General features: G+C 45.4%; 1 protein-coding gene across 1 annotated transcript in view; it reads left to right on the top strand.

The window, feature by feature from the left end:
* The window catches only part of RSBN1 (round spermatid basic protein 1), a 34,859-nt gene extending 21,189 nt beyond the window's left edge, over positions 1-13,670 (top strand). The window contains exons 4-7 of the mRNA XM_073667165.1: positions 4,846-4,988; positions 5,371-5,538; positions 5,712-5,820; positions 7,153-13,670. Coding sequence (XP_073523266.1) covers positions 4,846-4,988; positions 5,371-5,538; positions 5,712-5,820; positions 7,153-7,551 — 819 coding nt within the window. The 3' untranslated portion in view covers positions 7,552-13,670. The remainder of the gene's footprint in view (positions 1-4,845; positions 4,989-5,370; positions 5,539-5,711; positions 5,821-7,152) is intronic.
* Positions 13,671-22,637: the final 8,967 nt, after the last annotated feature.

Genomic DNA, 22,637 nt, shown 5'->3' on the forward strand with positions numbered 1-22,637 from the left:
CATCTTTACCCCTTCAGGGATCCTAAAGGGGCCGACAATCTCTCTCCCCATGATTCCAGCCCAAAACATTACTCCACCTCCTCCTTGTTGGCGCCGTAGCCGTGTTTGCATGGGGTGTCCATCAACCAGCCATCCTCCACTCCATCCATCTGGACCATCGAGCGTTGCACGGTACTCATCGGTGACCAAAACAGTTTTGAAATCAGTCTTCATGTATTGTTTGGCCCACTGGAGCCATTTCTGCTTGTGTGCAGTGGATAGAGGAGGTCGACAGGATGGCTTACGCACAGCTGCAAACCTCTGAAGGACCCTGCATCTTGTTGTTCGGGGGACGTTGGAGGCACCAGCAGCTTCAAAAACTTGTCTGCTGCTATGACAAGGTTTTTTTGCCGCTGCTCTTTTAACCTGACGTAATTGCCTGTAGGAAAGAGTCCTCAATTTTCCCTTATCAGCACGCACACGTGTGTACTGTGAATCAGCTACATACTTCTTGATTGTGCGATGATCAGGATGAAGTGTCTTGGCAATGTTGATTGTAGTCATGCCTTGACCTAAACACTCCACAATTTGTTGCTTCTCAGCAGCCGACACATCCTTTTTCTTTCCCATTTTGGCAGAAAATGTAGGCTGCTTAATAATGTGGGACAGCCTTCTTAAGTAGTCTTGCCTTTCATTGGACACACCTGCCAAACTATCTAGCACAGGTGTCTGCAACTGCTTACAGTGATATAAAGAGCCCTGACACACATCACAATCAATGAGTTTAACCCTCCGTCACATACAATAGGCCTGACAGGCACATCTCTTTTATTTGGCGGGAGTTTTGAAATGTTTGTATTTCAGAGTTATTAGTTTTATGTTAAGTAAATGGGTTTTTTTTGCATTTGATTATGTGTAGTCTTTTATTACTTCCCTATGAAGGTCACTGATCACTTTTAGAGCACTGAAATTGCAAACATTAGATATTATAGGTATTTTTCTAGCCTGCGCCTGACAGTCACATTGTATGTGACGGAGGGTTATTAACTCGCAAACAAAAAAAATTTTTGCCTTATCACTCCAAAACACTTTTTGCATAATAATTTGGAACACAGTGTAAATCCATGCCGGTTGCTTAGATTTATATAGTGTGACCAAGTTGTCAAGTACTTTTCCAAATTTCTAAAATTGCTTGGAAAAGCGCTTGAAAAAACACATGTAAAATCCGCATGTGTTTTTTCCTGCCAGGGAGGTGCAGAAAAAATCAGCATTTCTGCATCTTGGGCATTTGGCCTTACTATGCTGTAAAAATTGTGACGCGCCCCCTCGGCCGTGGGGGGTACCCGGAGCCGGGCCTTGTAGAGGCTGGGGGTTGTAGTCACCGTGGCGGCGACCCTGTCCGTGACCCAGGGTGGTCAAACCAGGGTAGTCTATGTGTAGAAATGTTAATGTCCAACTACGCCACCTGTGGATTGCGGTTATTGGTAACCGCCGCTGCGGAGCAGTCCACTGAAGCCGGTGATATGCGCAGCAAGGTAGTGTAACTTCCCACAGGAAGAGTGGAGCTTCAGGGCAGCGTGAGTGGATGATGGTGGTGATAGTGCAGGGTGTCGCGGTGTAAGAAGAATCAGAGTCCAGATGATGCAGTCCCAGATCTTTTACTCACGGTTAAGCAGTTCCATTTACAGTGTCAGTGTAAGAGCCCACGGCGTCCTGTGCTCACGCAGTAAGGGGCTCGGTCGACCCTCGGGTATCTCTGGAGCATTTAACAGGACCACCTTCAGTGTGTCCTCTCTTGCCTCTCTCCTTGTACCTCACACCTAGCGGCACCTCTGTCCAGTGTCCTCGGGCCTTGGCGGGCGACGTGTGTTCCGTCCCCTGGCCCTATGTGGCTACCTTCCTGGTGGCTGGTGTGGACGGATTGCTGTACTTGAAGTGCTGCAGCCTCTGGTTACCAGTTGAGCCCTGTAGCCTCTGCTGGTTGAGGGATCCGGTTCCCTTCTTCTGGCCTGACCCCCCCCTTCCCCCTACCTACTGGAGATGGTCTCCCGTAGGAGCATTGTTGGCCTGTCCCCTGGAAATGTGGTGTAGTGGATGTAGTGTTAGGGTCCTGAGCCATACTCCTTCCTTACCTGAGAGTGAGATACCACACCTCTGGGTGAGATGCAATACCTCTGTGGCGACCGAACCCTCAGGGGTGCCACATATGCGTTGTGCTAGCTTTACTTTGAAAGCTAGCACCAGTATGAAGATGCCAAATTTATATTTGTTTTACTGCTTTCAAAAAATGAAACCTTTTATTTCTTTAGGTCACCATATTTTGACATATTTTTATTCAGGTGAGCTTTTGTGGGGGGTTTTCTTGCCGGGTTAGCTGCAAATTTTATTGGTGTTAGGCTGTGTGCCCACTATGCGTTTTTTTTTAAGCGTTTCCGCAGCGGCAATTCTGCTGCAGAAACGCTTAAACGCATGGTAGAAGGCCTGCCATGTTTCCCAATGATAATCTGCATGTGCTGTGCACATGCTGCGGAAATTTCCGCTGATTATTATCTTTGCGGAAAAATCACTACCAATAATTTTGCGGAATTGCGGCGTTTTCGCCGCCATGGACTTGCATGACATCCGCATCACTGCATCTGCAGATGCGGATACCATGCGTTTCAATGTGCGGATGGTACCTGGGTTTGGAGACCCCCGGTGTCCTTAGCGATGCGTCCTGGCTCTCCGGCAGCTCGCGATGGTCTAAAAAGGACCTGCCATGACGTCATTTAGTCATGTGATGGGCCAGCAGAAGGTAAGTATAATATTTATTTTTTTACCATTCTTTTACGGTTACACTATATATAAATCCATGCCGGTTGCATGGATTTATATAGTGTGACCAAGTTGTCAAGCACTTTCCAATTCCATTTTAAGAAGTGGGTTTTCTTTTCCTTTTTTTTATTGCTTTAACCATATGTGATAAATGCCACTTGTGTCTATGATTTTTATGTTGCAGTACATTGTCATTTTACATTGCCTATGAAAGGGCTTCATGGAAACGTTCCCTGGTTGTCATGACAATACATCAGCATCCTGAGATTGAAGGGTCTAGGGGTTGGGTTTAAAGTGTGTGTGTGTGTGTGTGTGTGTGTGTGTGTGTCAAGACGACTCGCTCAGCTCTCCCGGAGGCAGTCTCAGGACACAAGTTCTCAGGTTGCCTTTCTGCTGGTTTATTATTTGGCATAAACTCATGCAGGGTTCCACAGGAAAAATAAACAAGACCCTTCTGGGTTAAACGGGAAAACAAAATATAGCTCAGTCCATAGGTGAGCGGGTTCCGCCCGCTCTCGGTAGCACAACTGCTCAGGCAAAGTCCTTGTAAAATGCTCTGCGGCTTCCACAACACTGTCTGGAGACTTCACTCTCCTGACCACACTCTAGAGGAAAAAAAAAAGGACTGAGCTTTTACACATTGCTCGGCCACACCCTGAGGGGAGGTAGGGGGAATGGCGCCCCACCCTCTTTGCCATTCCCATAAAACCGCACACCCTTTAACAGAATAAACTCACCAGCATATAACATGCTGGCAGAAATAAAGTAGGTCTTGGTTCACACAGGAGAGCATCCTGAGTGACACATACCTCCCCTCACATGTAAAACCAGTGACTGTCACAATTGGTACAAAATAAGTGTACATTATAACTCCTTTTTAAAACTTTCCTGTTTTGCCAATGTCATCCCCAAATGATGCCCCTCCAGTTGCTGTATTAGTACTTCTGGTATCTCAGATGGCTCCTTGCCAGCATAGCTCTGTTTTACTTTCACCTCTTACATCTGTAAAACCACATCTGTGGTTTTATAGAATTGTTAGTTGGTTTCTGGCAGAGCTCCATTCTCCTGCACTTCTCCACAATGGTTCTTGTAAAAGCTAGGCAGAACATAGTTGTATTTGTAGCTTGCTGCTGACTAATCATTGATGAGACACTGTGAATGCTGCTTTGTTGGTGCATATGGCTGAAGATAATCCTTTGTAGTATGCATTAACAGCGCTGCATTTATAGTTTCACGTCACTTATCTGTCAGCAGCAAGCAACAAATACAGTTCAGATTGTGTGTGAGCTGTTTGCTCCCTGAACAGTGTATGCTCTGTTGCTCAGGAGAGTTGAGCTCTGCTATAAACCATCTATGATGTAAAACCACTCAGCCAGCTCATCTGAAGTAGATGGCAGAAGATGACATTGGCCAGGCATGGTACTGTACAGAAGCATATGACGAATTCTACATTTGGATTAGCTTCATGATTACTCCGAGTAGGGTTAGTCAAGAGCACACCGGAGAGGGAGTGGTCTGCAGCACTCGAGAGAAGTGGTGTGCTGCTGGGAATGTAGTTTTAGCAAAGAAAGAATATGATTGCCAATTTAGCTATGTAAGGCTGCATAGACTGCGGGCAGATAGAGATTAAAAAGGTTCAAAATACCTGAAACAAACTTTATTTTTGGCTTGGTCTGTTTATGTATGTTAACAGTAAGTATGCATTTACTGTGTTTTGTAAAAAAAAAAAAATGTGATTGTGGGGATAGCCCTTTAGGGGATGTCTTGGCAGCCCAGGGCCTCCTGCAGCTTTAACCATAGTGACAGTCTCCAGTTGCATGGAATTGGCTCTGCTTCTGAGCCTACTCCACTTGTGCACACCCATCATTTGCCCACCATAGATCCTGAATATCAAGAAGACCTTTGTAAACATCCTCTGCTTAATTATCTCTTGCATTCACTGTTTGGTTTTTGTTTGTTTTTTTATTATTCATCTGTCCTCTTCAAACAAACCTTATCACTTTATTTCCTTTTTTTATATTCCGTCCCTCCCTTTTAACAATGTTTCTGCAGATGACTTTACCTTGGGGAACAATGTCTACACTTAAACTACAGTGCAGATCACAAAGTGATGACGGCCCAATCATGTGGGTGAGACCAGGAGAACAAATGATCCCTACAGCCGACATGCCAAAATCCCCATTCAAGCGGAGAAGGTAATGGAGGGTATAAGTGAAGATTTATGGAAGCTCTGGTACAGATTGACTATTAATTGTTCCATAAATAAGTTAGCTCTATCTTTACTTTTAGCTTAATATTCATATTTTTTTCTAGTTGCTGTACAGAAAGTGCTGACACTGAATTTCTACATATATTTAAACAGATCAAGAGATCCCTAAATATATACAGTTTGTTACTTTATTTTTATTTATCAAGAAATAATGTGAACTTCAGCTTTCACTATATAATTATTTGTAGGAACTTTGTAATGGATTTATTAACTTTCTAGAATTGTGGCCTGTAGTTAAACAATTTGTAGTACGATTTTACTTTGTTATGGTCTTTATAAATGTGATTTTACACTATTTTTAATTGCAGGTCTATGAATGAAATAAAGAATTTGCAGTACTTGCCGCGGACCAGTGAGCCTAGAGAAGTCCTTTTTGAGGACCGGACAAGAGCACATGCTGATCATGTTGGTCAAGGTTTTGACTGGGAGAGTACGGCTGCTGTAGGGGTTTTGAAGGCTGTGCAGTTTGGAGAATGGTATGCCCTTATTCATAAGAAGAAGAAAAAATGCAGGGGAAAAAACTGTCCGTTTTTATACAATAGGGACTATATTTCTGAAAATAATATAATAAGAATAAGGTTTCTGGTTCCAAATAATGACCCTTATATGACTTTAAAAAATTCTTAATTTCTCATTGTCCTATTCTTAGGAGTGATCAGCCTCGCATAACCAAAGACGTGATCTGCTTCCACGCAGAGGATTTTTCCCATGTTGTGCAGAGGTTACAAATAGATCTCCATGAGCCTCCTGTCTCCCAGGTAATTTATTGAAACCATTCTTTTTTCCCTTGCTAATTTTTACAATTAAGTACCAATGTGGTTTGGCAAAATTCTACCATTCCACGCTTTTTTAAACAGAAGCTGTCTTGGTTATCAGCTGACCACTTCAAGTTTGAGCAAGCCTTGTCTAGCCATTTCATATGTAGTACATGGATTCAGATACGCAAAATATCACATTTTAAAGGTGTTTTCTTGGCTCAACATAAATTTCTGTAGTGACTGACTGCAGCTTGCCGAATCCTACCAGTGTGCAATATGCCCACTGTAAGGATTCCACACTCTTTCCAAGTGGCCATCACGTATGTGATTTGTATGTTTGCAGAGATGTGCCAACTATTTTCTAATCTGCTTCTCCCAATAAAACATTGCGTTAAGCAGAAAAAGTTGCTAGTCTGTATGTGATCACAAGCTTGCAAGTCGTGTATGTGCAGTCACGCGACCACCATCTGAAGCTGGAAATAGAGAGGAATCCTTACAGTGTGCATATTGCATATTATGCAAGCTGCAGGCACGTAGAATGATTACAGATATTTTATTTGAGCCCTAAAACACTTTTAAAGGGAATATCTTGCAGGCGCTGGCAGGTAACATTGTGCGTAGGGGACAGAGCAGATAAAGACATGACCTTACAAATAAACAGGGACAGATTAGGTGGAAGACTGTTGTGGGTGGTGTGGCTTGCATAAAAGCACCAAGCAAGCTATGCCCCTGATCTATGACGGTAGAGAAAGAAGCTTTGTTGAGGCTGGCTTGTATATTTAACAAGTAGTAAACTTTGTCCCCTTGTCTGTGGTTTGGTGGTTCAGAAGGGAAGGGGAGCACTCGGGAGCAGCATTGGCATCAGTGATGAGTTCTAAATGCCACATAAAGTGCCAATTGAAAACAGTAATATACTATGAGCCTTTATAGTTTTTTGATATTGCTGTAAATGCATTATAATCCCCCCCCCCCCCCCCCAGAGTAGCACCTTAGCATGCATGCTAATGTCTATGGTGTGAAGAGTGGGTCTTTTATCGATCAGTGACTTTCTCCGGATATATTTAGAAGTCTGCTACAATAGCCAAATGGAGTGGATTTCTATCTTCAGCATGTGCATGAGATTTTTATGAAACTTGTTTAGAAGACTTGTAATCCCACATTTGATGCTTTATTTGTAAAGGGATTAATTGGCTGGACTATACTGTCCAAAGACATGATGATATTGGATAAATTCTGCTTTGTTTTGTTTTTTTTCTGTGTTTATCGTATAAAAGGTATTTTGATTTTGGCTTTTGGTGTAGATCTTGAATGTATATTCTTTTTAACTTTTAGTGCGTCCAGTGGGTCGATGAAGCAAAACTCAATCAGATGCGTCGAGAGGGCATCCGGTATGCTCGGATCCAATTGTGTGACAATGACATCTATTTCATCCCTCGTAATGTCATTCACCAATTTAAGACTGTGTCAGCGGTGTGCAGCTTGGCCTGGCACATACGATTGAAGCAGTATAGCTCCAACAAAGAAGAAACACAACCAGTCAATGAGGACCACAGCTCTGATGTGACACCTCCGGAGGATGTTCCCACCACTGTAAAAACAGAAACGGAGGAAATTCCACTCTCCGTTCCAACACACAGACTTTTTGTAGCACCACTCATTCCATCACAGAGGTTGGAAATCCAGCCGTCACCAATACAAACCCCAAATACACAATATCGGTCAGATTTGTAGATAAAATAAATCGTCAGAATATTTTATTTTTTCCCCCTTTTATCTTATTTTGTTTCTTAAACCTATTTTTTAAAATTTTTGATGTGAAGTTATAGTTTTATATCAGACTGACTTTATTCCTGTAATTTCCGAATAACTCCAGTGCCGGCTTCATAAATCTTTTAACTAAGATTCTTTGGACAGCAGAAAATGTCATTTTAAGTAGCACTGCTGGCTGAAACAAAAAAGCATATTATGCGGAAAAAAAAATCTTTTTACATTAAGCTATTGGTCTCACAAACTGTGTGTGTGTTTTAAGGAACTCGGTCAGCACAGAATGATTGTTCAAACCAAGTACAGGCGCTCGGTGCTTCACGACTGGTCCAATCATTTATATACACCTTCCCATCTTTTTGTTTTCCCTCTATCGCCACCCTCGTCTAACTCTATGAAGCCAGAGCTGTCTATCAGGGAGGGGAGGTGGAAATAGAGGGAAAACAAGCAGGTGGAAAAGTGTATTTAAATTATTGGCCCCGCCGTGGAGAACTGAGCGGCGGTACTTAGTTTAAACAGTCATTCTGTGTTGACAGTCCCTTTTTAAGGCCTCGCTCACATCTGCATAAAAAAAAAATTAGTAAAAGTAGGATGAGCGTCATGGTCATTCGAATATGCGAATTCCCCACCTCCCCCATCTCAACTAGCATCTGTATGCAATGCGTTTTTAAAATCTTTTACATACTATAATGTAACTTAAAGCTAGTTTACAAAACTAATAAAGCAATCTTATATACAGATATAGATAAATAATGTCACAAGCCCCCTGCATATAATAAACGTGCTCCCTTTAGTGCCTTTTGTGTGGCACTAAAGGGTGTTTAGCCACCGCACCAGGACAGTCGGGGAAGAGCCGGGCAAAACGCCAGAAATGGCTCTTCTCATGTGATTCGCTAATTCTGGGGCGGCTGCAAGCTGGTATTTTTAGGTTGGGAAGTGTAAAATAACCATGGACCTTCCCAGCCTTATAGCATAAGCCTACACCTGTCTGCTTTACCTTTGCTGGTTATCAAAAAATAGGGGGAGGGGGAGCCCCACACCATTTTTTTTTGTTTTTAAATTTATTTAACATGTTAAATAAGGCTAAACACCCTTTAGTGCCACATGAAAGGCACTAAAGGGTGCATGTTTATTATATGTAGGGGGCTTGTGAAATTATATGTCTACAGGATATCGATCTATATCTATTCGGATGGTTCGGGCTGTGAATTTACTGTACTTGTCTGATGAAATATCAGATTTCCTTTTGAGATGTGTGCGTAAAAATCAGGTGGCATACACATGGTCCGTATGCCGTCCGAATATTTTTTTTTTCTTTGCACTCCTTGACGAGTCCCGTCCGATATACGCAGTTTTTTTTGTTTTGTTTTTTTTCTTTGCACTGCACTCATGCGATTTTATTTTAAGTGGGAGCGAGGCCTAACACTTGTGATATTATTGAAAGCACTTTTTCTGTAATTTAGATAAATGTGGCTAAAGGACATTACTAAATGAACTGCGTATGTAGTTTAGTATAGATTCTAGTGTTTTTTTCCTTTCTAAAACTGTGACCAGACTAAAATTATTAGTTGGTTATTTTTTTTATTTTATTTTTTTTGCTACACCTTCATTAATATAAACCAGTTAATTTAACAGCAACTGGTTTGACTTATCTGTATCTTTTTTTAATTTATTTTGGTACTAGAATTTCCGATTCCTGACCATATCCCCACAGTTTTAAAATATGAAAAAATAGTCATTCTATAGGGTTTTCTTTTTTTTTAATTTTTATATGTATTTATTTTTTTTATATGCTCTCCTCTTATTTATCATGCTAATCATGATCAAAGGACATATTAAACTGATTTCAGCACTTAATTATTTGGCATTTTCATATTTTAAATTCCCTTGATGTTGAATTTTAAATGAGGACTTTTTTTCCCTGTCCTGAATCTTCCATGCAACTTACATGTTCAGTCATTTTTTTTTGTCAGCAGTATTGGCTGCAAAAGTAATTTTCACTTTTTTTTTTTTACTACCTTGATGTAAATTTTATTTAATTCAGACTTAAGAAATGATGACTGTTGGCAAAATCAACGTGTTTCTGGATTTTAATGTGTAAGCTTTTTTTTTTTATTTTTTAAATGCAGTGATTTACCAAGAATAATCACACTCTAAGCAATGTTTTCACCATTCCTGGATTATATGGTTACTGTAGATGTATGCAGAAATTCAGGTAGACTAGAAGGAATGGCATTTTAAATGCCATTATTGTTATTTTGCAATGGCTCATAATTGGTGATGATGATGAATGCAGTTTACTTTTTCCATTTCTGGGTAATGGTGTATTTTTATTTTCACCAATGATGGCTTATATTTGAATTGTTTTAAGCACTTGTTCTTCCATGTTTTAAGAAAATCTCAACTTTGGATCGTCTGCAACTTGGCTCCTTTCTTCTGTTTCCTTGTACCTTCCATGGTTTTCTACCAACCAGTAGCACACTTGGAACACAATGAACTTTTCCACCTTTGTAATTCCTGTACTGGTGTAGACAAAACTCCCAAACTTTGGTTTTTAGACAGAAATTTCCTCACCAGCTTCACAGTGACCACGAAGATGCTTCTTACATCCTTTGACATTTCAAGAAGAGCCTTGTATTTATTTTTAATACCTATGTATACGTAGCAAAGTGGGTGGCTCTGTTTTCTTTTTTTGTCTATTGAATTATAACCAGCTGTATAGGAACTTTTACATACAGTGTGACAAATTTACTAAGAGTTTGAGATATCGGATATTAGCCTTTGGGAATATAAGCATACACTTAAGTAACATGTTGCAATACAATGGACGTCAAGTGGGACACTTTCTGTTGTATGATTTTTTTTATTTATTTTTTTTTTGATTCCTCAGTGGCTGTAGCTGAAATTTGATTATGATTGTATAAAAGAAAAAGCCAAATAGATTTTGAGCTTATGGTTCTTAAATGAGCTTTATTTTCATTTAGAATTAAATGTATTATTGTAAATACTCTGGTTGTCAGAATTCTTCATTCTCAAATCCCCCTCCTCCCACACCCACCTCCAAAAATATATTTATACTTCTTTCTCTGAAGAAAGGGACTTTGGTTGCAGTTTGTTTTTTGGTTTTTTTGCATGTGAACTTGCGGTTCACATCAAAAGATGGACCGCGAATCTGACGAAAAATACTGACCTCTAAATAAGGTCCAAAATCTATTTGTGGCCTTCAGAAGAAGAGTGGAAGCAAGAAACGTTTAAGATTCTAATGTCCCCACCTCGTTAAAAAAATAAAAATAAATGTCTACTTGGAAGATCTAGATAATAGGGGTTGCAGACATCACATCAGGATTTGAGGTCTCCCTGAGCAAACAGCTGAGGAGAATCTTCCAAAGATCCTGCAAGCTACTTTTAACAAAATAATGGATGCTCCAGCAACTGGAGTGATCAAACTGGACAGAGATCACAGGGCTCTTTGTCTGAAAGGATCTCCCTCTCAACCTCGAGATATAATATGTTGTGTAACAGATTATGGACTGAAGGTAGAAATGTTCCACGCTAGGAAGCAACGTGTCATTGAGTTTGATGGAGCACACCTTCAAATCTTTGACCTTTCTTTGTCGCCTGCTTCGTCCTCTAACAACCCTGAGAGATAATCAGATTCTATATAGATGGTGGTTCCCATTCAGCCTTACAGCCAGAAGAAATGCTCGTTCAGTAATTCTTAAATCTCTGTCTGACTTAAACCAGTTTTGTTCAGCATTGGACATTCTAATTCAAAAACTGCCAAATTGGAAGCTGACCCCTCCGCCTTCAACCTGGCAACAGATCCAAGCAAAGAAGCGTCATACCTCTCCTTCTGGCACATCTCAGGATAAGTGCTGTTAACATATCAGACGATAGACACACAGTAGCAATAGATTAATCAGGTACATAGTTATCAATATCCACAAATATTCAATTCTATCCCATGTATGGATGTGGATATAGGTTGCCACTCCAAAAATGTCATGGCACAATCAGAAACAAAGGAGTTATATGGCAAAATATAAATACATTTTATTAAGTAAAAACCGAATCAAATGACAGATAATGACATAGACCTAAAGGACAGGGTGACAACCACAACCCCTAGTGGCCAGTAATTCATCACAAGCAATAGTGCAAATATGGGATATATGTCAAACCACAAAAAAAGACAAGGGTACCTTGTAGATAATATAGCCAGCACAGGTAGGTGGTATCTACAATGCTATTAAATGGTTGTCATAATAGACATATAAAGCCATTGTATAGTAGTTTTACCTAAAGTTCCTGTGCATAACTAAATAATACAAATATTGCATCCTTACCCATGATGGTGCGATGTTGGTCACAGAGGGGATTAAAGCCAGAGGAAGATGTAACATATTGAATGCTAAATGCATGTTGGGATTGCATTTATCCCTCCTATATATAATTATATGCTCCTAATTCTGGACAGCTCCCCTTTTTGAGACTTCAATTAACGGGACTAAATCATATCCCCTCATCTGCCCTATGCTATATATTGGAGGTGATTTTAATTTGTCTTTCTTGGAAGTAAGGGAGAAGCTCCTGTGAACAATCCCTCAACTCCTGTAACATTACTCCGATAGACGAAAGCTTTCTGCAAATTTATTCGTAAACGTGGTCTTTATGATCTCTGGTGCGTCTCTAACCCAACTGCTAGACAATACATGTTCTATTCACATGCTCATTCCACACATATGCAGATAGATTTCTTCTTTAGTAATCTTCCTGCTTTTAGATGGTTTTGATCTGCAGATTTTGGCTGAATATCTTGGTCAGATCATGCATCAGTCTTAGTAAACCTGCCTCCGGTCTCCTTTCTGAGAAGGGAATGCCATTGGAGATTAAATAACTTAAGAATCCAGTCCACAGAAATAAGCTCAAATAACACTTAGAGCACTATTTTACTTTAAATAAGGATTCAGTCTCCTTGGTTTCGACCATTTAGTAAGCTCATAAATCATTGATGAGAGGGAACTGTATTTCACTGCCCTCAAATTTAAAAAGAGATAGGAACCATCAATATGAAGTACTTTCAGCATGCCTTAAAACCTTAGAACAAAAAATGTCCCTGCACCCTACCAGAAGTACACTTAAACACATTGTTGACGTCCAAGGGTATCTGAAAGACCTTTCTATTATGAAAGTACAAAAGATGCTAGTTTATACCAAGCAAACATTATGAGAGCGGTAACAGGGCTCATTCCCTTTTGGGAGCCCAGCTGAAGGATAGATCGATCCAGGCTTACCCCTTTGCTGTCAAGAATACACAAGGTCATCTTACTTATGATCCCCAAAAACAAGCGGATATATTCCGAGAATATTATTCCCGTCTATACTCTCTGCCCTCTACCTTATCTGCAGACCTGAGGAGATCTCATAGACTCAAAACCTCCTTTGACTCTTGTCAGTTACCAACTGTAAATATGGAAGCTCTCTCTATTTGTGAAGGAAGTGTATAATTGTAAGGTAGAACAACTGGCTAAGGCTACATCTATATTTGTCTCTACACAATAGACAGCATCTGCCTGCTCTTATTGCAGGACTTAGGACCACGGGGTGGCATCTCCTGGGAGCATGCAAGATGTGTCAAACATGGCAGCTTTGCAGAGCTAGCAGATGGTTGTAACTATGAAGAATATTTCCAATTGATCGTATAGGGAGGAGGGAGAGACAGGATATGTGAAATGCCACTGCTTAGACCATCATTTATTCACAAACAACAACTTTTAAATGAGCCAATCTGGGTCATCCTGGAAATATGAGCCTATGGTCAGGACTATAAAAAGCTGGGTGACACAAAGAGAAAGGTTTCACATGTGGGGGCTGCTTACAAGGCTGATGTGCTTTATGATTCACTTCTCCTTCCCTCAGGAAAACAGAGGATAACTGCAGATGGAAACATTTTAGCTATTTCTATTGTTTTTCTCCCCTTTTAGTTTATAACTTTTTTTGAAAATTTGTGTGTCATTTTATTGTTACCTTTTTATATATTTATTGTAAGCACTGTATATTTTTATATTAAAGCTTAAAATCTTTAATTAGTTGATCCTTGTTCGCTCTAAAGAACTTACAGCCTTTTAAGAGTGTGTGACCTTTTTTGATTGTCAGGCAGTAACACATTTCGGGGACACATCAACCCGTGTGTTTGGGTGCTGGCAGTGTGAGCTTAAGAAACCGGGGTGTGCTGAATGCGTCAGGGTATGATTTATGCTCGCTCTATAGTACTGGATTGAGTGAGGGGAGATAAATTAACCCGTGCAGGCGCACACTATGTGACGTGCTGAGAAGTGTGTACGTGACAATACTTAATAGTATAATCACGAAAGAGGAATTGATGAATACAATTAACAAATTATTTACAATTATAAAACTTTTGAAGAGGCTCTGATCCCATATATGTTACCACTTTTCAATTCTTTTGTCAGGTTCCCCTATTCCTACTTCCATGTTAAGTTCTCATATCACGGTGACACCCAAAAAGGGAAAAGACCCTGCAGATTGCTCTAACTACCGAACTCTTTCTTTATTAAATGCGGATCTTAAAATCATTACATTTCTAAATTTAGTCATTCATCTTCGCTTTTCTCCTTCATCCAGCGTAGACCGCCATCACTTCTTCCAGCCAGGACTTGTCTCTGCATAAAATAACACACAGTTATCTAGAGCACATTCCCCAACTTCTACATTACACATCTGAATACAGACATGCACACACCATTAATATATAATTAGTTATTAAGCAACCCACCATTACAAATATAAATTGTAATCCACCCCTGTGCCTCCACTAACTGTAAATAGCCACTTTACCAACCTAATAAATATATAAATTAATTAGAACCTGTACTTTCCCCCAATTTATTACCAGTCGCACTCCTGCATCCTCAACGCCCCCTATTCTGTACCTACTTCTCCCCCGATTCATTCTATTTACCTGCACCCTCTGCCCCAATTCATTGTCATGTCTGTGCTCTCCCCACCCCCACCCTCTATTCATCATCATTTACTCTCCCCCAACTCTCAATTCATCATTTGCTCTCCCCACCCCCCACTCCCAGTTCATCCTTTGCTCTCCCCACCCCCCACTCCCAGTTCATCATTTGCTGTAATCACCCCCCCCCCTACTCCCAATTCACCATTTGGTCTCCTTACCCTCCAGTCCCAATTCTCCATGTGCTCTCCCCACTATCCACTCCCAATTCTCCATGTGCTCACCCCCCCCACTCCCAATCCTCCATGTGCTCATCCCCCCCCCCCCACTCCCAATTCTCCCTGGGCTTACGTGTACACGATGTCACCTGACCAGAAGTCAGGAGAAGTATGAGGGAGCTGCGGAGCCCCGGTAAGCCATTTAGCGCTGAGGTGCGCAGCGCCTTGGCGCTTTGTTACAGCATGGGGCCCCGTGAGCAGAAGCACAAGAGGGGGGGGGGGCCCACTCTGTACTGCTGCTGACAGGGCCCCATTCAGCAGTAAGGGAAGTAATCCCTGCCAGGCTGCTCCTCTATATATTAAAAACAACCAAATGCATTATTGCCTCCCACTGGGAGAAAAGATCTGCACCTACCATTAAAGAACTCAAAGCGAAGATCAAGGAAACCAGGCAGATGAAGAATTTGGTGTCGTCAGTCTTTGCTGACGACACCAAACTATGTAGGATATTAAAATCTGACCTTGACACAACAATATTGCAAAACGATCTGAATAAGATGACTGAATGGGCAAACACTTGGCAGATGAGGTTTAATGTAGATAAATGTAGAGTAATGCACCTAGGACGGAGTAATCCTGTTGCTGCATACACATTAAATGGGAGTATACTCGGGACTACAGAACAGGAGAAGGATTTGGGCATTCTGGTTACAAGTAAGCTGAGCAGCAGTATTCAATGTCAAGAAGCTGCCGCAAAAGCAAACAATATCTTAGGGTGTATAAAAAGAGAGATAAAATCCTGTGATCCCAATGTACTGTTACTCCTTTATAAATCACTGGTGAGGCCACATCTAGAATATAGGATCCAGTTTTGGGCTCCACATTTTAAAAAGGATATTCAGAAGTTAGAGTCAGTTCAAAGGTGGGCAACTAGATTATTACAAAGGATGGAAGGCCTCTCATATGATGAGAGGTTGGAAAAGTTGGGCTTCTTTAACTTAGATAAAAGACGCCTCAGAGGAGATCTCATTTATATGTAGAAATATATGTCTGGTTAATATAAAGGACTGGCACATGACTTATTCCTACTAAGGACCAGGGGGCACTCATTACGGGTAGAAGAAAGGCGATTCTGGCAGCTAAATAGGAAAGGGTTCTTTAGTCACAGCAGTCAGACTGTGGAATGCCCCAACACAAGAGGAAATGATGGCGGACACTATAACGGCTTTAAAAAATGGCTGGTTGATTTCCTCAGTACTAGTGATGAGCGAGCATACTCGCAAGTACTCGATACTCGCCCGAGCATCTCAGTACTCGAGATGCTCGGAGGTCGCCGAGTACTTGCGAGATGCTCGGGAGGATGTTCGGATCCCCTCCCTGCATGTTTGGCGGTCTTTAGAGCGCCAATCAACATGGAGAGATTGCCTGCCACTCATTGTAATGCCGCAGCCATGGTGGTTGTGGCATTATAGTGATTGGCTGGCCGCACAGCGTCATCAGGTCTATATCAGACTTGGCGCTGCTGTGCTCGTCAGTCTACTCCACAATCAGGCAGTGTAGGGAGAGGTGCTTGTAACGGGTCTGGGAGGCGGAACCTCTGAGCAACTAACAAGGGGGCGGTCCTTGTAAGGAAGCGGGTGGCTCCCAGGGAAGACGGGCAGGTAGTCACGGAAAGTGACAGGGACAGTCTCTGGGTAGAAGGGCAGGTAGTCACGGCAAGTGACAGGGACAGTCTCTGAGTAGAAGGACGGGTGCTCACGGCAAGTGACAGGGACAGTCTCTGGGTAGAAGGACAGCAGGCAGGTGGCTGGTGAGCGCTCCCAGGTGAGCGGGCGAGAGTCTTTGGACAGGCAGGTGGTCACGGCAAGTCACGGCAGAGCCTCCAGGTAGGCTAGCAGGCAGGTAGCAGGTGAGCGCTCCCAGGTGAGCGGGAAAGAGTCTCTGGACGGGCAGGTGGTCACGGCAAGTGACGGGAGAGCCTCCAGGTAGGCTAGCAGACAGGTAGCAGGTGAGCGCTCCCAGGTGAGCAGGCAAGAGTCTCTGGACAGGCAGGTGGTCACGGCAAGTGACGGCAGAGCCTCCAGGTAGGCTAGCAGGCAGGTAGCAGGTGAGCGCTCCCAGGTGAGCGGGAAAGAGTCTCTGGACAGGCAGGTGGTCACGGCAAGTGACGGCGGAGCCTCCAGGTAGGCTAGCAGGCAGGTAGCAGATGAGCGCTCCCAGGTGAGCGGGCAGGCTGGTCCATAGACAGACTGACAGGTGTCGGAAGGCAGACCGTCGGACCGCAGGCTTGCAAGCAGGTAAACGGATATCAGGCAGGTATCAAGCAGGAATCTGGCAGGTGACTGGCAGGTAACTGGTAACGGAACCTGAGGGCTGAAGCAGAGTGAAGGCTTTGCAACAACATTGCTCGGGCACCTCCATTTTGGAGGAGGTGCCTTATATATGGTGAGGACTCCTTAGGACGGCGCGCGCGGCCCCTTTAAGAGAGGGGGAGCGCGCGCGCGCCCTAAGCACAGTGGCCGGGAAGCAGCGCGCGCTGCCAGCAGAGCGGGAGGAGGACGCCGGGCACGGAGTGGAGAGGTGAGGGGAACAGCGTCCCTGCCTAGCAGGAGGCAGGGACGCCGACGCTACAGTACCCCCCCCCCCTTTAGGCCCCCCCTTTTTTAGGCCAGACAGATATTTATCAAGGATGAGAGGGGCATGGATGTTCTCCCGGGGCTCCCAAGTTCTCTCCTCAGGACCAAACCCCTTCCAATCTACCAGAAAAAAGGTTTTTCCTCTTACCCTTTTGGTGGCCAGAATGTTCTCTACCTCAAACTCATTTTCAGCGGAAACCGGAGCAGGAGGCGTACCTGTAGACTTGTAAAAAGAGTTAAGTACCACAGGTTTGAGGAGAGATGCATGGAAGGAGTTAGGGATCCGCAAGTTGGCCGGGAGTTTCAATTTATAGGCCACTGGGTTGATTTGTTTGATAGCTTCCAGTGGGCCGATGAACCGAGGCCCTAACTTGTAGGAAGGAATCTTGAGCCGGACATACTTGGACGAGAGCCAGACTTTATCTCTAGGACCGAATTGTGGAGGATCCAGGCGTTTTTTGTCAGCGTGTTTTTTCATCCGCTCGGACGACTGAAGGAGTGCGGATCGGGTACTCTCCCAAATGGAGGAAAATTTGCTAACGAGAGATTCCGCAGCCGGATTGTCCACCGAGGTGGAGACGGGAAATGGGATCCGAGGATGCTGACCGAAGACTGCAAAAAACGGGGATTTGGAGGAAGATTCGCTCTCGTGATTATTGTAAGAGAATTCGGCCCATGGCAGGAGATCCACCCAGTCTGAATGGTGGGCATTAACGAAGTGCCGGAGGTAACTGGTCAGGATCTGATTGATCCGCTCCACTTGACCATTGGACTGTGGGTGGTATGCGGAGGAGAAGTCCAGGGTGACGTCTAGCAGCTTGCATGTGGCTCTCCAGAAGCGTGAGGTGAACTGGACCCCACGATCCGACACGATGTGGAGGGGCAGGCCATGGAGACGGAAGATGTGGCGGATAAAGTCTTTAGCCAACTCGGGTGCAGACGGGAGGCCTGGCAGGGGAATGAAATGAGCCATTTTGGAAAAGCGGTCAGCGACCACCCAAATGACCGTACAACCGGCAGAGACAGGGAGATCTGTTATGAAGTCCATAGCTATATGCTGCCAGGGGGCAGCAGGTACTGGAAGAGGAAGGAGGCGACCGGCTGGCAGGTGTCTCGGAACCTTGTTGCGGGCGCAGGACACACAGGCAGAAACAAAGTCTATTACGTCCTTGTGCAGGGTAGGCCACCAGTAGTGCCGGGTGATAAGCGGGAGGGTCTTTTTCTGACCGGCGTGGCCAGCAAGCTTAGACGAGTGACCCCAGTGTAGGATCTTCTCCCGATCAGGTACCGTTATGAACGTCTTACCGGGAGGGAGACGATTTAGACTCACGGGGGCCACCTGCATTACTCTGGCGGGATCGATGATGTGTTTAGGTTCCTCCTCAAGATCAGACACCAGGAAGGATCGGGACAAGGCATCAGCTTTGATGTTTTTGTCAGCCGGGCGAAAATGAAGAACAAAATCAAAGCGAGCAAAAAACAAGGACCACCGGGCTTGGCGTGGGTTAAGTCTCTGGGCACTCTGGAGGTAAGCCAAGTTCTTGTGGTCCGTGGAAATTATTACCGGGTGAAGAGCCCCCTCGAGAAGGTAACGCCACTCCTCCAATGCCAGCTTAATGGCCAATAACTCTCGGTCTCCTATAGAATAGTTGTGCTCGGAAGAGGAGAAGAGTTTGGAGAAGAAGCTGCAAGTTACCATTCTCCCGGAAGACGATTTTTGGGTAAGTACCGCTCCGGCTCCAGAGGAGGAGGCGTCAACTTCCAGGAAGAATTGCTTGTTGCCGTCCGGGCGATGCAGCACCTGGGCGGAAGAGAAAGCCTGTTTTAAGGAAAGAAAGGCTTCCTCTGCTTCGGGCGACCATTCTCTGGGATTAGTGCCCTTACGGGTGAGCGCAGAGATAGGGGCAGTCCGGGAAAAGAAGTGCGGTATGAAGAGGCAGTAGTAGTTGGCGAAGCCCAGGAACCGCTGAATAGCCTTCAACCCCTCTGGTCGAGGCCACTTCTCGATGGCAGACAGTTTCTCAGGATCCATTCGTAGGCCGGTCTGAGAAATTATGTAGCCCAAAAACGGAAGCGAGGTCTGCTCAAAGAGGCACTTCTCATATTTAGCGTAGAGGTGGTTCTGCCTGAGCCTGAGCAGAACCTGACGAACATCCCTCCGGTGTGTGGGGAGATCCGGAGAGAAAACCAAGATGTCGTCCAGGTACACCACTACGCAGGAGTAGAGAAGGTCCCGGAAGATGTCATTGACCAACTCTTGAAAGACGGCAGGAGCGTTACAGAGACCGAAGGGCATTACCAGGTATTCATAGTGGCCGTCCCGGGTGTTGAATGCCGTCTTCCATTCATCCCCCTGACGGATACGGACCAGGTTATACGCCCCACGGAGGTCCAGCTTGGTGAAGATTCTAGCCCCCCTCAGACGGTCAAATAATTCCGGAATGAGCGGAAGGGGATATTTATTCTTCACCGTGATCTGGTTAAGGCCTCTATAGTCTATACAGGGACGGAGTGAGCCGTCCTTCTTTTTGACGAAGAAGAAGCCTGCACCCGCCGGGGAAGTAGATTTCCGGATGAACCCCCGGGCCAGATTCTCCTCAATATATTCTGACATGGATCGGGTCTCAGCAGCGGACAAAGGGTAAATGCGCCCACGGGGAGGAGTAGCGCTGGGCATCAGGTCGATTGGGCAGTCGTATGGTCTATGAGGGGGTAATGTCTCTGCCTCCTTTTTATTAAAGACGTCCGCATACGACCAATAAGGAGCCGGAAGACCTGGTAGATTGGCTGGAGTAGGAGAAGGACGGGAACTAAACAAGTCTTATGGCAGTCCTGTCCCCAGCGAAGGACTTCTCCGGTCTGCCAATCAAGTATGGGTGCATGTCTCTGAAGCCAAGGTAGGCCTAGTAAGAGGGCGTGAGAGAGTCCAGGCAGAACATGAAAGAAGATGCTCTCTGAGTGCAGCATTCCCACCTGCAGGGTTATGGATTCGGTGATGAGTTGGATGGGATGTGATAAGAGGCCCCCATCCACGGCAGCGACAGATAAGGGTACAGCTAGAGGTTTGGTGGGAATGCGGTATTTCTCTACCAGAGACTGAGAAATGAGATTTCTGGCAGCTCCAGAGTCAAGTTGGGCTAGTTCAAAATAACGGTTCTCCCCGCAGATGATAGAGGCCGACAGCAACAGAGATGGAGAGGGTTTACTCTTGTCTAGGACGACCTCTCTGAGCGATCCTAGACACAGGCGTTTCCCGACCTCTCCGGGCAGGAACGGATCCGGTGCTCCTTACTGCCACAGTAGAAGCAGCTCCCCTCGGCATGGCGTAACTCTTGACGGGTTTTGACCATCTTGGTCTGGTCGACCTGCATAGGCTCGGGTGAGTGCGCCTGGGGAGTAGCGGGAGAATTGACAGGTTTCTGAAAGGTAGGAGCTAGACGTGGAAACCTCCTCTCATGGGTGACCTCTTTGGCGCGTTCCTGGAACCGGATGTCAATCCGGATGTCAAGAGTTATTAAGTCGTCGAGAGTGGTAGGTATGTCCCGACCGGCGAGTTCATCTTTAATACGGCCGGACAGACCCTCCCAAAAGACAGACACCAGGGCGTCGTTATCCCAGGCCAGCTCCGAAGCAAGGGTACGGAACCGTATGGCATATTGGCCCACGGTGATATTTCCTTGATGGAGGCGTAGCATAGATGATGCGGATGAGGTCTTCCGTCCGGGTTCGTCGAAGACTTTCCGGAAAGCCGTGAGAAAGGCTGGCAGGTTGGACACCAGGGGGTCTCCTCTCTCCCATAGAGGATTTAGCCAAGCCAGTGCCTCCCCCGTGAGATGGGACATGATGAAGGCTACTTTGGCCCGGTCGGAGATAAACTGGTGGGACAGGAGTTCAAAGTGCAGGGTGCACTGGTTTATGAAGCCCCGAGCTTGAGCGGGGTCGCCTCCGAAGCGAGGAGGTGCAGAAAGCCGGGGTCCGGGGCAGGATGCCATGGTATTGGTGGGCAGCGGCGCTGCCGGGCTGCGAGTCATGACACTAGCGGTGGTTGCTGGTGGAGCAGTCAGAGTGTCCAGGCGAGAGTTGACATTCCGCAGATGACTCAGGATGGACTCCTGTTGGGACCTCTGACGGGACAGTTCATGACATAGGTCCGAGAGCGAGGGAGCTTGGGTGCCACCGGGTTCCATGGCCCGAGCAAACTGTAACGAGTCTGGGAGGCGGAACCTCTGAGCAACTATACAAGGGGGCGGTCCATGTAAGGAAGCGGGTGGCTCCCAGGGAAGACGGGCAGGTAGTCACGGCAAGTGACAGGGACAGTCTCTGGGTAGAAGGGCAGGTAGTCACGGCAAGTGACAGGGACAGTCTCTGGGTAGAAGGGCAGGTACTCACGGCAAGTGACAGGGACAGTCTCTGGGTAGAAGGACAGCAGGCAGGTGGCTGGTGAGCGCTCCCAGGTGAGCGGGCGAGAGTCTTTGGACAGGCAGGTGGTCACGGCAAGTCACGGCAGAGCCTCCAGGTAGGCTAGCAGGCAGGTAGCAGGTGAGCGCTCCCAGGTGAGCGGGCAAGAGTCTCTGGACGGGCAGGTGGTCACGGCAAGTGACGGGAGAGCCTCCAGGTAGGCTAGCAGACAGGTAGCAGGTGAGCGCTCCCAGGTGAGCAGGCAAGAGTCTCTGGACAGGCAGGTGGTCACGGCAAGTGACGGCAGAGCCTCCAGGTAGGCTAGCAGGCAGGTAGCAGGTGAGCGCTCCCAGGTGAGCGGGCAAGAGTCTCTGGACGGGCAGGTGGTCACGGCAAGTGACGGCAGAGCCTCCAGGTAGGCTAGCAGACAGGTAGCAGGTGAGCGCTCCCAGGTGAGCAGGCAAGAGTCTCTGGACAGGCAGGTGGTCACGGCAAGTGACGGCGGAGCCTCCAGGTAGGCTAGCAGGCAGGTAGCAGATGAGCGCTCCCAGGTGAGCGGGCAGGCTGGTCCATAGACAGACTGACAGGTGTCGGAAGGCAGACTGTAGGACCGCAGGCTTTCAAGCAGGTAAACGGATATCAGGCAGGTATCAAGCAGGAATCTGGCAGGTGACTGGCAGGTAACTGGTAACGGAACCTGAGGCCTGAAGCAGAGTGAAGGCTTTGCAACAACATTGATCGGGCATCTCCATTTTGGAGGAGGTGCCTTATATATGGTGAAGTCCTCCGGCCATTGGCCGGGGACTCCTTAGGACGGCGCGC

Source organism: Phyllobates terribilis, unplaced genomic scaffold, assembly GCF_046119375.1.
Source record: "Phyllobates terribilis strain yellow unplaced genomic scaffold, ASM4611937v1 Scaffold_2__4_contigs__length_985480577, whole genome shotgun sequence".
NCBI classification, from domain to species: domain Eukaryota; kingdom Metazoa; phylum Chordata; class Amphibia; order Anura; family Dendrobatidae; genus Phyllobates; species Phyllobates terribilis.